Source organism: Notothenia rossii (genome assembly GCF_949606895.1).
Source record: "Notothenia rossii genome assembly, chromosome: 3".
Classification (NCBI taxonomy): domain Eukaryota; kingdom Metazoa; phylum Chordata; class Actinopteri; order Perciformes; family Nototheniidae; genus Notothenia; species Notothenia rossii.
In genome coordinates this window covers 49,042,281-49,063,310 of record NC_136901.1, presented here as the reverse complement: position 1 = coordinate 49,063,310, position 21,030 = coordinate 49,042,281, and the positions used below count along the sequence as shown (strand labels likewise).

The window sequence follows — 21,030 nt, the reverse complement described above, 5'->3', positions numbered from 1 at the left end:
ACCCATACACCCTGCAGAACCTCCATAATATTTATCAATTTGATTATGGACCTTTGAGGCGTGGAACGGAAGAAGAGTAAGTTATTGTTACCTGTAATAAACTACTACTGTTTGATGAAAAATCTAATCATGGTTTGCTATATATGAATGATATGTTATAGGAGCAAATAATTCAGGGAAGAAAGGCTACTAAGTATTTCCATCAAACTTTATTTTTAGAAATGTACAAAATGTGTAAATATACACTGTACATAATCCATTCCTCTCCTTATAGGCGTTTTCGACATCTTGCGTCTTCTCCCAGCTTTGTAAGCTGGTGCTGGGGATACTTAGGGCGAGGCATCAGAGTAGTCATCCCGTCGTGTGTTGTTCGCCAGATACGCCAGGAGTTTCCGCATCTGGCTGGACAATATGTTGGCTTCCGACCTCCCTTGGATTGAAACGGGAGACATGGCGGGCAACCAGTTCCTCCTTTGAGGGCCTGTCAAATTGAGTTGACAGGTCCTTTGGGATGGTGATTCGGTTCATCTCCTCCACAAAGGGTGTTTGGTCCTCAAAGACTTCCTCAAACACAAGCCTCTTCAGCTCACCCACGTAGACTGAAAAATAAAGCATTTATGTAATCATTTATTATTTTAATTAACTTATTTTATTTCATGTAACACTTTCATTGTACGTATAATTCAGTGTGGCTATAATCATTTAAAATGTAAGTTCTGTTTGTAATAAAACATAAATATTTCACAACTTACTGTATGTAGGGTCCTCCTTTACAGGCTTTACAGCACATTCTCCCCTCTTTGATTTAGGATAAGCCACTTTGAAGACATGTTGTCCTGCAGCTGTTGTGGCTTGCTCACGGTCAGCATTCTCATTGTGATGCATGGCTGCTAGACACAACCTATCTACACTGTAAAAAAAAAAACGTTGTTTTTACGGTAAAAACCCGGCAGCTTTGTTGCCAGAATAATGATGTAAAAAATATGGTAAACTGTAAACAACTTTACAGAACAACGTGTATATTTTACAGTTTAAAACAGTTGTAATTTACATTTTAAATCTGTAATTTCAACAGCCCTTTTCTGCTGAATTAGCATGATCACGTTGCTATTAAACTGATTATTTCAGTAAGATTTACATGCAGTTGTTGTCTATTGTACATTGAATCCCATTCAATTTTACAGAAAAATACCAAACAAATAACACTGTTTAACTGTAAAAGCATCAGTGTAATGCTGTAATTTAACTGAATTTTCCCGCAAATTGTAATCAAAAGTTGTGTATAATTTAGTGTATTTTGCCGTAGTAATGACGAGTTTTACGGTGAAAGCAACCTCTAACTACTGCAATTTTAATTTTCTGTAAAATTTATTTATTACAATTAAAATGCAGCAAAAACTGTTCTATGAATAACAATCTCAAATATATAGTATAAAAGCGCCTGTAAGGATTATTGCTCAGTGGAAAAAAAATGTTTTTCCTATACATTAGTTAGATTGAAAGATTTCATTTAAACTACACTGCCTTCGTATATATATATGTTTGACTATTACCAGAAATGTGAAGAATGTAATCCAGGGTACACAGATTAAGCATTTAAAATTAAAAATGCAAAGCTAGATAAACCTCAAGAGCCACTGTATTAAAAATTGAAAAAATTCCAACAAGAACTTGCCTTTCCAAGAATTTATTATATATATATATATATATATATATATATATATATATATATAGCAGTGATCAAAAACATATGTCATTTCTCAACATACATATTGGTAAAACATACAAACTAAGGCTGCACAATAAACAAACTTCAAGCTGAACAAAGTTGAGAGGTTACTTACAAATGATTTATGGGAAATAATGTTTATAAAACAAAAAACAAAACAAAACCACCCAGTGGAGTGTAACATGTCAACATTTTTACACTCAACAGTGATGTCCTGAGCTTTTACATCCACATAAACCAACCGAAGATTGTTTAAGCAACTTCACTTTGTAACAGCAAACCCCAAGAGTGGCTACAATGACCTTAAAATAATAGTTTGACATTTTGAGAGTTACATATTGCATTTTTTAAAATTAGTTAAAAGAACAATTTAATTAGAAAAAAGGCACTTCAAATTTTAACTACAATTTAAACAATCAAACAAACTGTAACTTGGGCACATCGCCACATGCCATTGATCTTACTGTCCATATTCAGACATCACGCCACTCATGGTCCGAAAGTTCCTGTATCAAGGTGAGGACTCTCGGGTTCACCTGAAGACGGGATGCGCGTGTCTTCTCCACTTTGGTGCCCTTCTCTGGGTTGATGGAGAAAAAACACCTTAAAATAGAAAAACAAACAAACAACAGAATTAATAATGAAATAGCTTGCCTAACAACAAAAAAATTCACATCAATCTTATTATTTTGAAGCCAAAATGACAATTATCTTAACCCCCAATTCACTGAAGCAGCTGCTTTAGATTTGTTGCAGTTTAATGAAATAAATTGTTGGATAAAACCCATCCCAAAAAACACATACCTCTGGACAAACTCCAGGGTGGATGCCAGCTCTGACGGGTAGGCGATGTTGAAGCAATAATAGCTCCCAAACATCATGGACAGGGCAGAAACCAAGGAGGGGATGTTGTCCTGTACTATGTTTCGATCCACACTCAGCATGTATCGCTTTGAAGAATAGCATGATCGTCCTAAAAAAGAAGAAAAACACAATTCAAACTAAATTAAAACAAGACTTGTCTTCCTGAAACATTTCACAAAACAATTTTAGCACATATGTTATTACATTTTAAGGTCTGTTAAATTGCTCTCACCATCAATACAAAAATGTATGTATGTGTATTTGCAGGTTAAGGGGAGATAAAGGGGATAGTTTAGGGGATAGTTCATATTGTTTGAAGGGGGGTTGTAGGAGCTACAGTTTGGAGAAACAGAGAGGAGAACCAGCAGACAGCTAAGCAATGCACTGCTGTGGACATAGTTAAGCCACCAAAAAAACTAAAACAATATTACTCTTAGTGTATGCTATATTAAAGAATATTTTCAAAGCTCTACCTTGCTGTCAGACAGCTATACAGTCTGTTTCTGATAGGGACTGAAGCAGCAGGGTACATTTGTGACAATATTCTAAATATAGCGTACATGTAAACTGAATTTTTACGTGGCTAAAATACGTTTCGCTGCTGCACCCATCCACAGCTTTACATACGTACCCGTACTCCTGCCTGTTCCTCCAAAGACATGCAAGTAATACACTGACTATGGATAAGTATCCATAAGCATCCAAACTAGCCCTTTACGAGCTTACAGTAACAAAAAACATTGTGCAACATAAACGTCTCAAATTAGACAGAAAAGAGAGAAAGAAGTGGCAGAAAGAACAGAAAAAAAGTAGTGAACGTTTTTACTTACCACACACAACAATGGTGGGAGTCAACTGAACTTGGTCCATCTGTACTTCCCCTGCCAGGCATGTGTCCTCCACATAACAGAACATCGTGTCTTCCTTCTCATCATAGTAGGACAGTAGAAGCAGCACCATGTCTTTGACGTCTTCAGAACAACCACTTAGCTCTCCTCTCATCACTTTGAACTTGGTTAAAGCCTGTAGCAACCTTTTGCTCTTGTACACAGCAACCGTATTCATGTAGTTCAGGAGTCGTTTCCCCTTCAGATCCAAATTCCGTGTGGAAGTTTCTTGAAGCTCACTTCCTGTGAGTTCCTTGAAGTGGACTGCCATGCCAAGGTCGTCGAACCAAAACGGCCACTCTTGCAGGAGGGATTTTATATTTGTCCCCTGGTTGACTTGTTTACGCTGCGTGTAGAACGTTGACTTCATTAGAAGTTTGACCTCCTCTGGATTTACATCAGTTTGCTTAGACATTACCCTCAGTTTTTCCTTTTTCTCCTGCTGGCTCTCTTCGGTCTCTCCAAGGGGCAGGAATTTTGAATCCCATTTAATGCACCCATAAGTGTCCTGGATTGCTGCTCTCTGTTCTGGAGGGACTTCATCTGTGTCTGACTCGTCGGTGCCATTCTTTCGTTTTCTTATTTTTGGGGTCGTGGATCGCTTCACATTCTCTATCCTATTTTGCAATTGCTTGACCAGAGTGATACCCTGGCCCGATCACGTCTCCCTCTATTATGTCTTGAAGAGACGTAGGATACTTTGCCACTATCTTTTTTGCAACTTCAATAGTGTGTCTTTTACTTAAGCAAGTACTTTTTCGCTTCATTTCACACACCAGAATCCATACCATCTCTCTTCTCATTTGTGGACTAGGTCGTTTTCCTCTGTCCAGTGTCTGCATCAGTTCCTCTGGGAACTTATCCCACGGTATCACAAAGCTATCCATCCAGTCTATATCAGGCCTTTTGCAGCTGTCGGAAGAGGTTGAGGATGAACTTCTGGGTGAATAGGACATCAAGGATGCAGAAGGTCCTGGCGAGCCACCAACAGATGAGCTGCTGGATTCAGGAGTCTGGCCTGCAAAACACACACATATTAACAAAAAGAGTTATGAGGAACACAGTTTTAATGTTTCTATATTTCTGATGTATCTTTTATGCAGGCCACTTTGGGCACTGGTTGCATCCTGTACTAAAATAGTCACAAGTATACATACATCTCAGCTTCCAAGCAGCAAGGACTTTTCTGGCTTGAATTGGCCTCAAAGCTGACAGCAAATCTGCTTCATTAACAAACTGGAAATCCTCATAGGTCTCCACCCCAAGGGATTGTAAAGTCTCTTCCAGAATATCTTTTGTCATCTCTGGAAGGTCAGGCAAGACCTCAGTGATGGCACTGCATATAAATGTTTGCTCCATGTCTGTCATCTCTGGAATCATGGAAGAACGACACTTTTCGGTTTTCAAAATTACAAATGAAAGACAAAGATAATTAGACATTTAGTCAAGTAATACTGTACATACATTATATACAGATAAGAGTAACCTCTAATTTGAGTATAGGGTGTGATTGAGGATGTATACTTTTTATTTCTGTACATTGCAGAACAAAAACTGCTGTCACTTTAATATTTTTCAAATAGTATTTTATCATTTTCCCTAAGCATACATGTGCATTGTTAGAATGGTTTCAACACCACAGTAGCCAATATCGTGTTTATTTTGACAACACACTGTGTTTCAGCGGGATGACTTGGTGCCCGTTAACAATGTATGATGGTAACGGATAAAAATCTACCAAGTCGTTAATGTTAACACATTGCAACCTTGCATTCTGTTTTGTCACAGAGTACAGGTGGTATTCAGAATGATAGTCAGTTTTATGTATATCCATCACAAAATACACAGCTGAATCATTTTTGAATTAAAAATAATGAGCAGTTCTCCGAACTCGTCATTTTTGGACACAAGGAAAAGCCCTTTTTTATATGATGTACCTTTATACTGTATGTCTGTGGAAACACTAGTATTGTTTTCTGAAAAGCCAAACTCTCTCACTGCATGTTTGATTGAATCACTGTAAAGACTGGAGTAAAAAGTACAACTGTCTTTGACTTGCAGAAGTTGACTGCATCCTGGCCCAGCTGAAAGATATGCTTGAAACATCTGATGTCTTTCGGATAAAGTTAGGCAGATGTTTTTAAAGTTTTTCAAATGCCTGGCACATCTCTTGAAGTAGCTGTGTTTACTTTCAAAACGCATTGTCCATACTCTAATCAAGGGGCCAAATTTCAAGATGAGTGCCGGATAGTGTCTCATGAAATGGTGCTTTGGTTTTAGTGGACTCTCAGGAAAGAAACACTTCCTTGTTTCCAAATATTCTTGGATTGTAATGTCAAGATAGGCTACCTGTGACAACGAAATCTTTTGTGCACAAATCAGATCAACAATATCTTTAAGCTGAAGAGTCAACTGCCACACATCATCTTCTGGATTTTGCACTTTGTCTCCAATTAATACAGGCAGCAATCTTAACAAATTCCAGTTCTGAATGGCTTGACCTGAGAGCTTGAATACGTCAGAGTTGACAGCACAGGGCTTAGTGAGAGCATCAGATCCTTTGTACTTGAACTGTTTTATGCGCCGGTTCAAAAGTGAATATGTAAACCATTTCTTTTTCTTAATAAAATACTTTAAGTACAGTGCAACATCGTAGGATAAGACACCCTCAAATATGTCATGGCCTAAACAAGGTGGGAGACCTGGCTTGCAAACATGAAAAGATGTCAGAGCATTGAAGACAGAGTTTGCCTTTATGCCTTTGATGTGTGGACTGTCTTCAACTTGTAGATCAGCAACAGCAGAATCGTAACCTTCGGGTGTGCGCTGTGGCCCACATACATTTGGATCATCACTCTTAAACTCACTTTGTGTGATTTCACAGTACCTGCAAAAGTACTTTGAACGACTAAAGTTTTCAGTGAACCCACCAATACCGTGTGAACCCAAGTTATCACCCGCAATGCAGTACAGAGCCCCTTTGACCATGTCTCCACCTGTTGTAACTATTCCATTTTCCTCCAAATCTTTTAAATCCACTAACATCTCTGAGAACACCTTAGCAAATCCAAATTGTTTTAGGTCATTCTCTCCACACAATAAAACCAGGGACATGTGATCAGTATTAGAGCACACATGAGCAGGTAGATTTGCCACAGAAAGATAGACTGCAACAACTTTGTGTTTTTTCCTAGCAGAGCCAAGGGGGTTGACAATTTCAAAAGCATCCTGGTACAGAATTAGCTTCAGGCATCCTGGATTTTCAATGAAGAACTGGTTGGACTTAAAGTTGTGTCCATCACTTATGTCACCAAAAACATCTGAGTCTGTTTCACATGACTGCTGTGACATTGAATTCTTCCAAAATTCTGATTCTAATAAGCCACTTACTGTTTGTTTCAGAGGTATGTAGTAAGCAAACCTTTGTGTCATATTTTCATCATTTCCTAATGTTACTTTTTTAGGCTCTATGTATTTGAACATCTTTTTGAATGTCTGAGCTCTTGAATATGTTGTTCTCAGTGGTCCCTGGTGACAGACTGAGAACAGATCGGAATCCTTCACACAATCACAGATTTTAGCAATAGCATCATCAGTTAGAGACATGTCATCTTTTAAAAGTGAACGTAGTTTACTTAAAATGTAATCCTGTCCCAACTCATGCACATTTTGCATCTCTTCGACAATGGTCTGTATTGTTGAAGCTGGAAGAAGGAGCTGCCCTTGCAATTTTAAGTAGAATAAGCATACATTCCTAAGATAGGTCTCATTGAAATGCTGTGTCAAATCAGTGCTTTCATTTGTTGTTGCATCATTTGGGCTCTGGGAAGCATCTTCATGTGCAGAACACGGAGAAATGGCTTCCCTGTACATGTCACTTATGCTATCAACAGAACATGCTCTGTGTTTTCTGGACATATGAGCAGTAAATGACGATTTCACAGTGAAAGTATTTGTACAACCAGTTACTGGACATAACACAGGTCGTCCCTCCACTATATGATCTTTTAAGTGGGATATAAGTTCTTTCACTGTTTGAAATTGGCGCGCACATAACGAAATTGCACATTTCAAATCTGTAAAAATGGCTCTAGCAGTGGCTGCAGGCACATTGTGAATCCGATAAAAGTGAGCTTTAAAAGATGCGTAAGTACAAAATGTTCGCTTGCAGTTCGTGCCAACACATTTGAAAAAACACTGGGGTTCGTTCCTATGCACTCTAGAATGCAGCACATAATCCTTCAAAGTCTGTAGCGTTTTGCTGCAAAAACGGCAGGTAATCATTTTTAGGGGTTCCTATGCAATGCAGAACATAACCCCTCAACGGTTAGCTTACCAGTGCTACAGATGTGATCCTCCGCTCATGTGCACACAGCTCCACGTGGTCCGTGGCAGGCAGACTTGATGCCGACTTGGCCGCGTAACCGTTAACCTGCAAATACGGCAGGTAATCATTTTTAGCACGCTAACACGACTGCCCGTTAACTTTGAACCCGCTCAGATGTAGCTTCAAACCCCCCGCTTCACAACAGCATGAATTAAATGAAAATAAAGAGTTCAGCTTTTAGCATGATACTTCAATAACGTTACCAGACTATTTAAATTAACTCCCGGTCAGTAGACGTTATAAGTATGACTGCAAAATGCACTCAATCACAAACAGAAGTTAGTATTGTCCTGACAACACACCGTGTTATAATTGAAGTTTGAAAAAAATAAACGGTTAGCTTACCAGTGCTACAGATGTGATCCTCCGCTCATGTGCACACAGCTCCGTGGTCCGTGGCAGGCAGACTTGAGACAGACTTGGCCGCGCACTGAGCCGTAACCGTTAACCTGCAAAAACGGTAGGTAATCATATTTAGCAATAAAATAATAATATAACTGCCAGTTAAATTTGAACCCGCTCAGATGTAGCTTCGAACCCCCCGCTTCACAACAGTATGAATTGAACGAAAATAAAGAGTTCAGCTTTTAGCATGATACTTCAATAACGTTACCAGACTATTTAAATTAACTCCCAGTAAGTAGACGTTATAACTACTATGACTGCAAAATGCAATAAATCACAAACAGAATTGTCCTGACAACATACCGTGTTATAATTGAAGTTTGAAGAAAATTAACGGTTAGCTTACCAGTGCTACAGATGTGATCCTCCGCTCATGAGCACCTGCACATAGCTCCGTGGTCCGTGGCAGACAGACTTGGCCGCGCACTGAGCCGTTAACCTGCAAAAAGTGGCTGCTCCCGCGATAATTAAATAGTCCAATGAAATAACAGAAACAAACTCTACTGCTCAGTAGGCGTGTCTCAGTTCAGCGGCCGTTTCCTTCGGAGGCTGCGTTCGTTGACCGCTTGCGTCACTTCCGCCGAGAGGCTGTCCCAATTTAAAAAAAATACAAAACTCAAAAAGTAGATTTACCACTGTGTGGACGGGCCGTTAGTGGCGCGTTCGATTACTGTTTGGGCTGTCTGCCGTGGGCTGCATTCCACTCCAAATAGCCGGGCGGCCCGAGAATCCAAACGCCAACTGTTTTATGGATTCTCATTTAATTTCCAAAAATGTCTCAGTACTGGGTTATTTCCAATTTCAAAATAAACATATGCATTAAAAAAATAGAAATAAGAAGTAAGTATATTATAGTATATTCAAGAATGAAAAAATATTAAAAAACATGATTTTAACACTGTCATGTTGTCATTTTAACTGTATTGTATTGTTTTATGTATTACAGTTTTTCTGTGTTCAAACCAAAGTAATCTGTAAATTATACAATGAAATATAATTATTTTTAACATATTCTTAATGTGAATTTAACAGTTTTGTTTGGTTCAGTACTTTACGAAATATTACTGTAAATTAAACACTGCTTCATTGTTTCTCTATTTACAGTTTTTTGATGTCGTGATTTTACAGCTTTTCCCTGTTAATTTCACAGACTTTTTTTACAGTGTACCTAGCTAAATAAAATGAGACTTTGTGTTATGACAGAATAAAACCCTCATGCCACTAAACAGTGACTGTGTTATAAGATGCTACAGAATAAATCATACAGTGTATTACCTGCACAACATTCCCAGGAAGGAGAAATCCACATTTTTGGGGGCAAACCGCAGAATTAAGTTGTGAAAGGATTCCAGGGATGAGGTCTGGTAGTGATGGCTTAGCTTTCTCACATCTTTGAGAACTCTCTTGTTGTTGAGTATCCTTTCAACTTTGGCGAGTGTTATTGACCCTTGAGTAAAATGACAAAAACATTAGGTAAATCACCAGCCCATTAGAACATTACAACAATAATTTGCCATAACAACAATGTTATATTTACATTCTATATTGTTGATCTTATGAAGGAAGTGAAGTGTTTTAAAATGTTTCACTTGTTATTTGAAATATTGAACTTAACGGGTTTTAGCCATTTATTTGCATCCCTTGAGACTCTTTCAGGATGTAAACACTTGGGGAACAGGGGGTCGTCATGCACGTTAATGTTTTGTAGGTGGTTGACCACTGACGTCCACCTTGCCACCAGTGGCGTTTTCTCCTGGAGGCCAAGGGAAGCCAGGCTTCCCCTGTTTTTTCGGATTGTAGTTATAATTTTAATAAATAAATAAAAACACTTCGTTTAGTTTCGGAAATTCTTTGTTTTGTGTTGCTGCCGGCCCGTCTCTCCCCCATTCTCATTGAGTATTTTACAAAGAGTGAAACAGCGCCCCTCTAGATGTTATGGTGAAACAGTAGATGGCACTCTCTGTTGCGAGAGGAGGCCAGCCGAAATTTGCTTCCCTTGGTGAAAAAAAATTGAGGGATTGACCAATCAGATGAGGCCCACGTCATGCCCCTGCCAACCTGTGATTGGTCAGGGCCATGCCAAGGGAAGCCAGAGGCGGCTGGCTTCCCTTGCCTCACAATCCAATCAAATCGCATCAACTTAGTGGTGCAGTGACGCGTCCCAAAAAGCGGAAGTAAGCTGCGCTCGGTTTCCCTCGACAAAATAGCAATGGGATTTGTCCATAGGATTTTGGAAAATAGCTCGAAAAAAGGTGAGTGGAAAATGAACCTGTTACGTAAATGCACGTTTTGTTCAGTCGGATAATATCCACATCAGGGGCGGAGCTTCAGGGGGGGCTGTAGGGGCAGGGCTCCCCGGGCCCGGGACGGTCGGGACCCAATGGGGGCCCGTCGCCGAGGCAGCAGGCTCCGCCCCCGAGATATTCGCCGGCGGGCCCTGCTGCCTCGCGCCACTGAGTGCACTGACGTTCCTGGTCATATTAGGTATAAAGCATTGTAGCCTATAATATGAGTTGAACTTGTGCTGCTATTTTCACACTCACATTTAACATTAAAACATGAAAAATTGCAAGTGAATCCCTTCTATTGTCTCCAAATGTATTTTGGGTAAAATCGTCATCAACAGCCGTCCATCGACATCATACGTAAATGAACGTCAACGTCATCATCAATCACTTGTCATTCAACAGAGCACTGTCTAAGCATGAGCAGTTATAAACACAAAAGTGGAGCTACAAAACGCAAAGAAAAACATAAAAAGTACCAAGGAAAAGCCAAATTGTCCAAGCTAGATGGATATTTTTTTCGCCCTACTCCTCCTGCTGCCGGAGATGAACCTGAAGTTGTTGCCACTGCCAGCCGTGTTTCATCCCCGAGCCCCAGCCCGCCAACAACGTTAGTGGGGGTTAGCCAGATTTACAGGTAGGCTACAATCACGGACACACACTGTCAACAAGAAAATGTGAGTTTGTGGTAAATGTTGATATCATGGTTGTTGTTACTTCGTGTAGCTCGGCCGCCTAGCTTATTTCCTTTTCTGTTTCTCGGCTGTAGTGATGATGATAATAATAATAATAATAATAATAATAATAATAATAATAATAATAATAATAATAATAATAATAGGGACGACTCAGCAGCTGCTATCTGCTCGTCTAGAGGAGAGCCAGGCCTGACGCTTGACCAGCCGCACCCCTCCCCCTCCGGCTCCTTACCTGCTGCGCCGCAAGGTGAAGAAGTACCGGACACTGGGAATGAAAGCAGCAACAGGTCTCCTCCTCACGCTACTCCTACGGGTGAAACTCAGACCACGGATCATGATGTGTCCTGCAATTATCCTCTGGAGCGTTTTCCGACTGATCGGGCAAACTATTTTTGAAAACATTGAGGACGCCAATATCAAAAGATATATCCTTAAAATGGGCCCATGCAAACCCAAAGGTCCATTTCCCAAAGACAAGGATAACCGTTGCTTTTCAGAAAGCTATTACACCTCCACCACTAAAGTTGGGATGAAATTTCCACGCAGCTGGATGTGCTATTCCCCAAAATTGGACTGCTGCTACTGTGAGCCTTGCTGGCTTTTTGCCAACCGAAAGACACCGTTCTACAAAAATGCATCGGTAAACGGAATAAAAGACTGGAAACATCTTTCTACTAAAATTGAGAGGCATGAATCCACTCAAATACACCTTGGTGCATGCATAGTATATGAGCAGTGGAAAACCAACGGCACAATAGACGCTGACATGGAGAGGAATGTGCGTAATGCCGCCCAATTTTGGAGACAGGTCGTGGAGCGCATTGTTAATGTAACTCTCACTCTAGCTTCAAGCAACTTGGCATTCAGGGGCCATCGAGAGGTTCTAGGTCAGGGAAAAGCTGGCAACTTTTTGTCAATAATAGAATTATTGGCTCGCTACGACCCTGTTTTGAAAGAGCTAATCAACCGAACAGAAGGGTCAGTGAAATACCTCAGTCACCAGATTCAAGATGAGATTATTTACATATTATCTCAACGCGTGAAAGCTGACATCATTGATGAAATAAATGAAGCCCCATTTTATTCCGTCATCATGGACACAACGCAAGATATGTCAAAGATAGACCAGTTGAGTCAGGTTTACCGCTACATAACTGTTGTTAAGAACGACATGGATATTGCAACAGATATACAGATCAATGAAGTCTTTTTGGGTTTTGAAGTGACTAAAGGTTCATCAGCTTCAGAGCTTGAAAACAAAATCCTTGGTTCTATAGAGAAAAACGGATTAGATCTGTCTAAATGTCGCGGACAGGGCTATGAAGGGGCGGCTAATATGAGTGGTGTGTATTCAGGCGTGCAAGCAAGAATAGCCGAGAAGGAGCCCCTTGCCCACTATGTTCATTGCGCTGCTCATAATCTCAACCTAGCACTCAACGACTCTGTTAAAAATGTCCCTGGAGTGAAGCAGTTCTATGACACTGTAGAGACGCTCTACAACTTTTTTGGTCACAGTATCAAACGATGGGCATTGCTCAGTGAGTTAATCACGCCAGAGAGCAGAACTATCACATTAAAACGCTTATGTCCCACTCGCTGGTCATCTCGCCATGATGCGCTTGTTGCGTTAAGGCACAGATATGGAGACATTATAAAAGCCCTCGTCAAAATATCCCTTACCAGTGACAAAAAGGATGAGCGCAATGAAGCAAGTGTACTCAAGAGTGCCATAAGCAAATTTAGCTTTCTATTTTTGGTCAACATGCAGACGAAGATTTTGGAAAGCATAAATTGTGCTTCACAGTTAATGCAAGCAAAAGACGCGGATATTCTCAAAGCATCTACTCTACTGCAAAATGCCATCAGTGTTTTGGTGGAGTATAAGGGACAATTTGATGAGGCGAAGCAGCCACTCTTGCCCTGGCTACTAAATGGGGAAGTCAAACACAGTTTGAAACAACCAGGGCCAGGAAAGTTAAGAAACACTTTGATGAACTTTCTGAAGACAGCCGCCTCACTGACGCAGAGAGCAACTTTCGGGTGACCGTTTTCAATGCATGTCTCGATATAATCATCCAGCAACTGTCCCAAAGATTCACCATCTTAAATGCAACTGTGAACATGTTTGAGGCAATTCACCCCAATACACTACTACAAGCAAAGGATGAGGATTTACACCAAGCTGCCCAGCGGCTTAGAGAGCACTACAGTCGGGACATCGCCGCCAGCTTCCCTGGCCAGCTGCTTTCTTTCAGAACCTGTTTCAGGGACAAAATACAAAAACTAAAATCTGTCGCGGATCCGGTAAAAATGCTCATTGTTTACAACCCAGCAGTAACATCTACATTCAGTGAGGTTTGCACAGCCTTCATCTGATTTCTGACTCTTCCTGTCACCGTGGCAACCGCCGAGCGCTCTTTCTCCAAATTAAAACTCATCAAAAACTATTTGAGGAGCACGATGGGACAGGAGAGACTGAGTGGACTGGCCTTGCTGTCCATCGAAAGTGACCGAGCCAAGAAATTGGACATACAGCGGATTGTGGACGAGTTCGCGGAGCGCAAGGCTCGCCGAGTGCCCTTCAAGTAGTGGGGAGTACACTTCAAATTTGATTTGTACAGTAGCCTACTTGTACGTGAATGTATGGGCCGCCGTGCCAATTTTACACTGCTGTGCTCTCATGGTGGCGGCTGGCTGTCCATGGTGAATGGTGTGTCAGAAATGTAGTCATTTTATTAGGCTATGTTTTCGTTGTCCTTGTGGTTTTGTTGGACTTTATGTCATGTTATATCATTATTACCTCTGATATATATTTCGTTTCTATACCCTTTGCAGAAACGGAATCTTAAATATTACACCTTTTCTTTAGTTACTTTTCTTTCAAACATTGTTTTAAATTTTAATCTTACTGACTGAGCGACTTTTTACGCACGAGCGTCAGATTACCATACCCCGGACTCCCGATATTTTTGTCAAGCTTTATTGGGTTTTAAGGGCCCGGTCATGTGGCACCGCCCCCCGGCCCGGGTTTGATATGTGCTGCCAGTGATCCACATGTCTACCCTACTTTTATAATTTTCGAATCATAAATCTAATCGATAGAAGATAGCGTCACTGCACCACTCTCACCGCCGTTAGAAAGTAGCAAGCAACTGAAGCAAGTGCAATTATGGAGGGTGGAGATTTGGAGTATTTAATCAAAAATAATTGGACTAAACTTCCGCTGCAGCAGCAACAACAAATACAATCTGATGACAGGCCAATGCCCAAACTGGAGCTGTGTACAGCGATGAACAAAGGAGCGAACCGGACGTAAAACGTTAAAGGTCTCCTGATTTAGTTTGTGAATGAATGCTTATTAGAGTTTCGGATTGAGAGTGCGTGCGGACCTGTCGGTCAGATAACAGGCGTGTGTAAGTCCTGCATTTGTATGATACAAATGTGTGTAAAATGATACCGGGCGCTGTAATCACTCATCTGGTTACATTATTACATTGACCACCACACCCAAAAGAAAGGACGTATTATTGACTTCCCCTCATTTTTTCCCCACGCCACGCTACTGCTTGCCACCTTCTCTGGCCCCGAGGTTGTGCTCGTCGCACTCCAGTATACATGGTTTTTTATGCTGCGCAGCCACCTCTTCAACACCTTGCAGTCCTTGTTCTGTGAAAGTTTCAGACGTTTCTTGGGCAAACCTGATTTTAAAAAAAGCACATGCACAAGTGAATATTCAAACCATAGTGTGGAAATGATGTGCTGTGATGGACAACATTCAAGATTCAAGGGTGTGGTACATACATATGATAATTGCCTGACAATGGTCAGTGCGACAACCTTCTGTCTGGAAACCTCCATACAGTGGGGCAAAAAAGTATTTAGTCGGCCACCAATTGTGCAAGTTCTCCCACTTAAAAAGATGAGAGGCCTGTAATTGTCATCCTAGGTATACCTCAACTATGAGAGACAAAATGAGAAAAAAAAAATCCAGAAAATCACATTGTCTCATCTTTAAAGACTTTATTTGCAAATGATGGTGGAAAATAAGCATTTGGTCAATAACAAAAGTTAATCTCAATACTTTGTTATATACCCTTTGTTGGCAATGACAGAGGTCAAACGTTTTCTGTAAGTCTTCACAAGTTTTTCCCACACTGTTGCTGGTATTTTGGCCCATTCCTCCATGCAGATCTCCTCTAGAGCAGTGATGTTTTGGGGTTGTCGCTGGGCAACACAGACTTTCAACTCCCTCCAAAGATGTTCTATGGGGGTTGAGATCTGGAGACTGGCTAGGCCACTCCAGGACCTTGAAATGCTTCTTACGAAGCCACTCCTTCGTTGCCCGGGCGGTGTGTTTGGGATCATTGTCATGCTGAAAGACCCAGCCACGTTTCATCTTCAATGCCCTTGCTGATGGAAGGAGGTTGTCATTCAAAATCTCACGATACATGGCCCCATTCATTCTTTCCTTTACGCGGATCAGTCGTCCTGGTCCCTTTGCAGAAAAACAGCCCCAAAGCATGATGTTTCCACCCCCATGTTTCACAGTAGGTATGGTGTTCTTTGGATGCAACTCAGCATTCTTTCTCCTCCAAACACGTCTAGTTGAGTTTTTACCAAAAAGTACTATTTTGGTTTCATCTGACCATATGACATTCTCCCAATCCTCTTCTGGATCATCTAAATGCTCTCTAGCAAACTTCAGACGGGCCAGGACATCTACTGGCTTAAGCAGGGGGACACGTCTGGCACTGCAGGATTTGAGTTCCTGGCGGCGTCGTGTTACTGATGGTAGCCTTTGTTACTTTAGTCCCAGCTCTCTGCAGGTCATTGACTAGGTCCCCCCGTGTGGTTCTGGGATTTTTGCTCACCGTTATTGTGATCATTTTGACCCCACGGGGTAATATATTGCGTGGAGCCCCAGATCGAGGGAGATTATCAGTGGTCTTGTATGGCTTCCATTTTCTAATAATTGCTCCCACAGTTGATTTCTTCACACCAAGCTGCTTACCTATTGCAGATTCAGTCTTCCCTGGTGCAGGTCTCCAATTTTGTTTCTGGTGTCCTTTGACAGCTCTTTGGTCTTGGCCATAGTGGAGTTTGGAGTGTGACTGTTTGAGGTTGTAGACAGGTGTCTTTTATACTGATAACGAGTTCAAACAGGTGCCATTAATACAGTTAACAAGTGGAGGACAGAGGAGGCTCTTAAAGAAGAAGTTACAGGTCTGTGAGAGCCAGAAATGTTGTTTGTTTGTAGGTGACCAAATACTTATTTTCCACCATAATTTGCAAATAAATTATTTAAAAATAAGACAATGTGATTTTCTGGATGTTTTTTTTTTCTCATTTTGTCTCTCATAGTTGAGGTATACCTAGGATGAAAATTACAGGCCTCTCTCATCTTTTTAAGTGAGAGAACTTGCACAATTGGTGGCTGACTAAATAATTGGATTGTTTATATATACAGTGGGGCAAAAAAGTATTTAGAGTTATTCAGTAATAACTTATATACTTAACTCTATACAAAACAATACATGTTGCATTCTTTATAATATTAAGTATTTTTATAAGCACACAGAACAAACTTATTTGCAAGGAAAGCAAATATCCAGTTGTACCGAAATTCTTATGGCTTTCAAAACCTACCAACATACTGTATAAATGTAAAAGTAGAAACCACCAAAGTTCTTAAAAACTGAAACATTCACAATCAAAATGATTGCAGCTCTAAACGTCACTGCTTGTCTAGAGAGCCTTTCCATTCTGCTATGGTCTGTCCAGATGCTGGACAGTATCATTTACCCTTAAGCTGGGTATGGCCAGTGTTCTTTCTTTTAGGCTGACCACAGGTTTTGCACTGGTAGTGGCACTCCTGTTTTATTTGTCGCTTCTTCGGTGGCTCCCCTCTTGCCGCAAGCCCCTGGTCCTCTATTGCTGACTTTTCATGCCGCCATTTCCTGCGCCTACTTAGGTCGACAGATGATTTGTTGACTGAGGAATGCTGAGGAATAGGGGATGGTACTTGCTGGTATGGCGATGAAGCCAGAAATGCGGGTGGCGGCATAGGGAACTGCCATGAGTCAGGAGATGGGGCTTGTGGAAGGTGACCCTGTGTGTGTGATGATGAAGCAGGAGAGAGGCCTGGAGGCACGGGGAACTGCCATGAGGCAGGAGAGAGGCCTGGAGGCAGGGGGTACGAGTTAGTACTGGAGGCACGGGGTACTGCCATAAGGCAGGAGTTAGTGCTGGAGGCATGGGGTACTGCCAAAAGGCAGGAGATGGGGCTTGCGGAAGGCGACCCTGCGTGTGCGATGATGAAGCAGGAGAGGGGCCTGGAGGCATGGGGTACTGCCAAAATGCAGGAGATGGGGCTTGTGGAAGGTGACCCTGCGTGTGCGTTGTTAAATATGTTCTTTATTCTCGCGTCCAGGAGAGAAGCTTTAAAATGAGACTAAATGGAGTCTCTGAAAAGATTCAAATGGGATACTTTAATTAAAAAAGGCGCGGTAGTGTTACAGACAGAATATTGTTCCGGCAGAAAACAGCTGTGATCTGGCTCTCCTGAGCAAGAAGAGAAGGCCCATCCCCCGTTCGGTGCCGTTATATATCCTCTGCTGGCTCCTCCCCGCCAGCCGGCTCGCCTCGCCTCTAATGTCCGTTGTTGCATTTAAACAGAGGATTGGTACTTTTCACCTTCAATATATGCTTAACACGCCTTTTCTCCTCATATTCTCTTTCATCACTTTTCATGTAACACATTCTAAACGCTGTAATCAATACTCTAAAACAGGGGTGTCAAACTCATTTTCACCGAGGGCCACATCAGCATAATCGTTGCCCTCAAAGGGCCAGATGTAACTTATAAATGTAACTAAATGCAATGTAACTAAATGCAATGTAAAATAAATGTAACTACTCCTTAATGTTAAATAACTGAATTTATTACTTATTCAAGTTACAAATATTACATATATATTTGCATAGATGTAAAAAATATGTTTGCTTGTTGCTCTGTTATTATAACATAAATCCTTTTAATTTGTCAGGTTATGAAACCCATATTACTCCATCAATCAACGATCAAACTATCCAAGTGAATAAAGAAAAATAACATCAAACACAAGTTATGACATTAACTTTGTTCAAAACTTGAAATAACAAATAACTGTAAAACCAACAATTGTGAGCTGCTAAGAACATGTGTGACAGATGTAGCATTTTACAAAAACAAATGGCTGCACACAGCCTTGCAGGGGGCATACATCCAACTCATGAGAGATGGTTTGATTACAGTAAACACTTGTTTGCAGAAACACATAAAACCTGCAAACACTAAATACATTGCTACACATATAAAGTAGTATATGTAATAAACTCAAAATAACAAAATAAGGGTTGTCTCAGTCCACAACTATATTGGTCAAGTTTTTAGGTTAGTTTTTGATGAGGAGATGCTGCCTGTCCTTGAACACACCATGTGGATCCCCTCTCCACCATCCTCATCCATTGATCATGTTCTGTAAATAACAAACACAAAACAAAATGCAAACACAATCATTACATTGCACATAGTTTAACTATTGTTCTTCTTGGTTGAATTGCATTTTATTATATATTATTAGGTTTTTTCAAATGCTTACCAATGTGTTTTCTGACCAGATGTCTGACACCGTTTTTCCGTGGCCAGTGTGTCAATGTCTGGTTTTAGGTCCTGTGCTGTAGCAATCCGTAGAACAGCGTGGAGGTTGTCGTCAGTGATGCGTGATCTGTGCTTGTTTTTGTTTAGATTCATTATTGAAAACATCTGTTCGCACAGATAGGTGCTCCCAAACATAGACAGAACACGGCCAGCATGAAGTCGAAGCTGTGGCATGAAAGCAGGGGGCAGTAGACGGTAAAAGTCCTGGATTGTAACATCCTGGAACTTTGCTCTCAGGCCACTATCGCTTTGAAGCTCTATTAACTCCATCTGAAGTTGTTGGGGTGCAGTGCACACGTCGGTGGTGAAAGGACTAGCAAAGATGGCAAATCCAGAGTGCTGTGGTCTGAAGTCAGAGAATCGCCGATCAAACTCATTCATCAACAGGCTCAGTTTGGTAGCTAACTGAGCACATGAGAAAGTACCGGGACATGAGGCTGAGATGCTCTGAGAAACAGGAAAGTGGGCAAGATTGTCCTGTTTCACTTGGCACATCCATAGGTCAAGTTTACGCTGGAAAGCCGTGATCGTGTCGGACATCTGCGTGATGACTTGTTTGCGTCCCTGCAGCTTCTGATTCAGTTGGGCGAGATGTTCGGTTATGTCACACAACATAGCAAAGTCACACAGCCAGTTTGGATCTGACAGTTCAGACAAGGGTTTTCCTTTACTCTGCATGAAAAGAGCAATGTCTTCCCTAAGCTCAAAAAATCGTTTGAGGACTTTGCTCCTACTCAGCCACCTTACTTCTGTATGGTACGGCACGTCTCCGTGCTCCGAGCCCATCTCCTGCAAGAACAGCTGGAACTGACGATGATTCAGGCCACGCGCCCGAATGAAGTTCACTGTCTTCATGACCGTGGTCACTATATCATCCATCCCCAGCACCTTCCCGCACAAAGCTTCTTGATGGATAATGCAATGATACGTTATCAGAGGCGTGTGACAGTTACTTTCTTGCATTTTCTCCTTCATTAGTCCAACCAAGCCCACTTTTCTTCCACACATTGCAGGTCTGTAGTTAATCCCACCAAGTTTTCCCAGGGCAATGCGTTTTTACTGACGGACTTCTCCACCGCATCAAAAATGTCCCGTCCCGTTGTGGTCCCATGCATGGCAGCCACATCCAACAGCTCCTCAGTGACAGAGAGGTCCGACTTCACGCCTCTAACAAAAATAGATAGCTGCGCTGTATCCGTGTTGTCTGTGCTTTCATCAACAGCTAATGAAAAAGCTATGTAGCTGCGTGTCTCTTCGGCCAGCTGTGTTGCCAGGTTTCCTGCTAGTTCCTTAACTCGGTCCGCGATGGTGTTTCTTGATAAACTGACATTTTTAAAAGTCTGTATCTGGTCGGGACACACCTGCTCACAGACCTTCAGCATGCACTGCTTCAAAAACGCTCCCTCTGAAAAAGACTTTGAAGCGCGGGCGATTTCTTCAGCCACAACAAAGCTAGCTTTCACTGCCGCGTTGTTTTTGGTTGTGGCTTTCGCGAACACATTCTGCTGCGATCGCAGTTTGCCTTTTAATTCTTGGGCAATTTGTTGTTTTTCTTGATGGCTAAATTTGGCATACTTACCTCCGTGTTTGGTCTCAAAATGCCGACGTAGATTGTACTCTTTGACAAACGCCACCGCCTCATAACACAAAAGACATACCGGTTTTTCTCCTTGAAGCACAAACATGTATTCGCCTTCCCATCTTTCTTGAAACACCCTTCCATCTGCATCAAATTTTCTCTTCCTGGACATTTTGGGATCATTATTTGTATTTCTCAATTCCACTTGTTGGGAAAATCGCATCGATGTGGAAACACTGCAGTCTAGTGGCGGGATGCCGTCACTTCGCGGGTAACATAATCGGCATGTATTGTGGGAAATGTAGTTTTTGGTCACGGCACGCATTTGACTTATTTATTTTTAGACAATCAGACCTATTAAGAAAAAAAAAAAATTAAGAAAAATTAAAAAAAAAAAAAAAAAAAAAAAAAAAAATGCAATGTAATGTAATTAAGCTCTCGCGGGCCACATAAAATGACGTGGCGGGCCACATTTGGCCCGCGGGCCTTGAGTTTGA

At 41.3% G+C, this 21,030-nt stretch overlaps 3 protein-coding genes across 3 annotated transcripts; all 3 read right to left on the bottom strand.

The window, feature by feature from the left end:
- Window positions 1-274: 274 nt before the first annotated feature.
- Window positions 275-17,597, bottom strand: LOC307032948 (uncharacterized protein; the record flags this gene model as incomplete). The annotated part of the gene is made up of 6 exons (XM_079671221.1): window positions 275-599; window positions 753-910; window positions 9,548-9,719; window positions 14,826-14,953; window positions 17,223-17,325; window positions 17,453-17,597. 6 exons carry the CDS (start codon window positions 17,595-17,597, stop codon window positions 352-354), a joined length of 954 nt encoding a protein of 317 aa, XP_079527347.1. The 3' UTR covers window positions 275-351.
- LOC307034525 (uncharacterized protein) lies at window positions 1,753-4,848 on the bottom strand (the record flags this gene model as incomplete). Its single annotated transcript, XM_079673351.1, has 5 exons — window positions 1,753-2,332; window positions 2,534-2,702; window positions 3,424-4,129; window positions 4,269-4,498; window positions 4,638-4,848. The coding sequence occupies 5 exons, from the start codon at window positions 4,846-4,848 to the stop codon at window positions 2,203-2,205; spliced, it is 1,446 nt and encodes a 481-aa protein (XP_079529477.1). The 3' UTR covers window positions 1,753-2,202.
- Window positions 17,598-18,269: 672 nt separating the features above from the next.
- LOC307033291 (general transcription factor II-I repeat domain-containing protein 2B-like) lies at window positions 18,270-20,667 on the bottom strand. The gene is made up of 2 exons (XM_079671689.1): window positions 18,896-20,667; window positions 18,270-18,772 (listed from the first exon to the last, which is right to left on the bottom strand). Coding segments are annotated over exons 1-2 (1,068 nt in total). The 5' UTR covers window positions 19,963-20,667; the 3' UTR covers window positions 18,270-18,771.
- Between the last annotated feature and the right edge of the window lie 363 nt (window positions 20,668-21,030).

What these genes read in the sequence shown, in the direction of transcription:
- LOC307033291 (XM_079671689.1), bottom strand. Translation starts at nt 19,962, where the DNA reads ATGTGTGGAAGAAAAGTGGGCTTGGTTGGACTAATGAAGGAGAAAATG.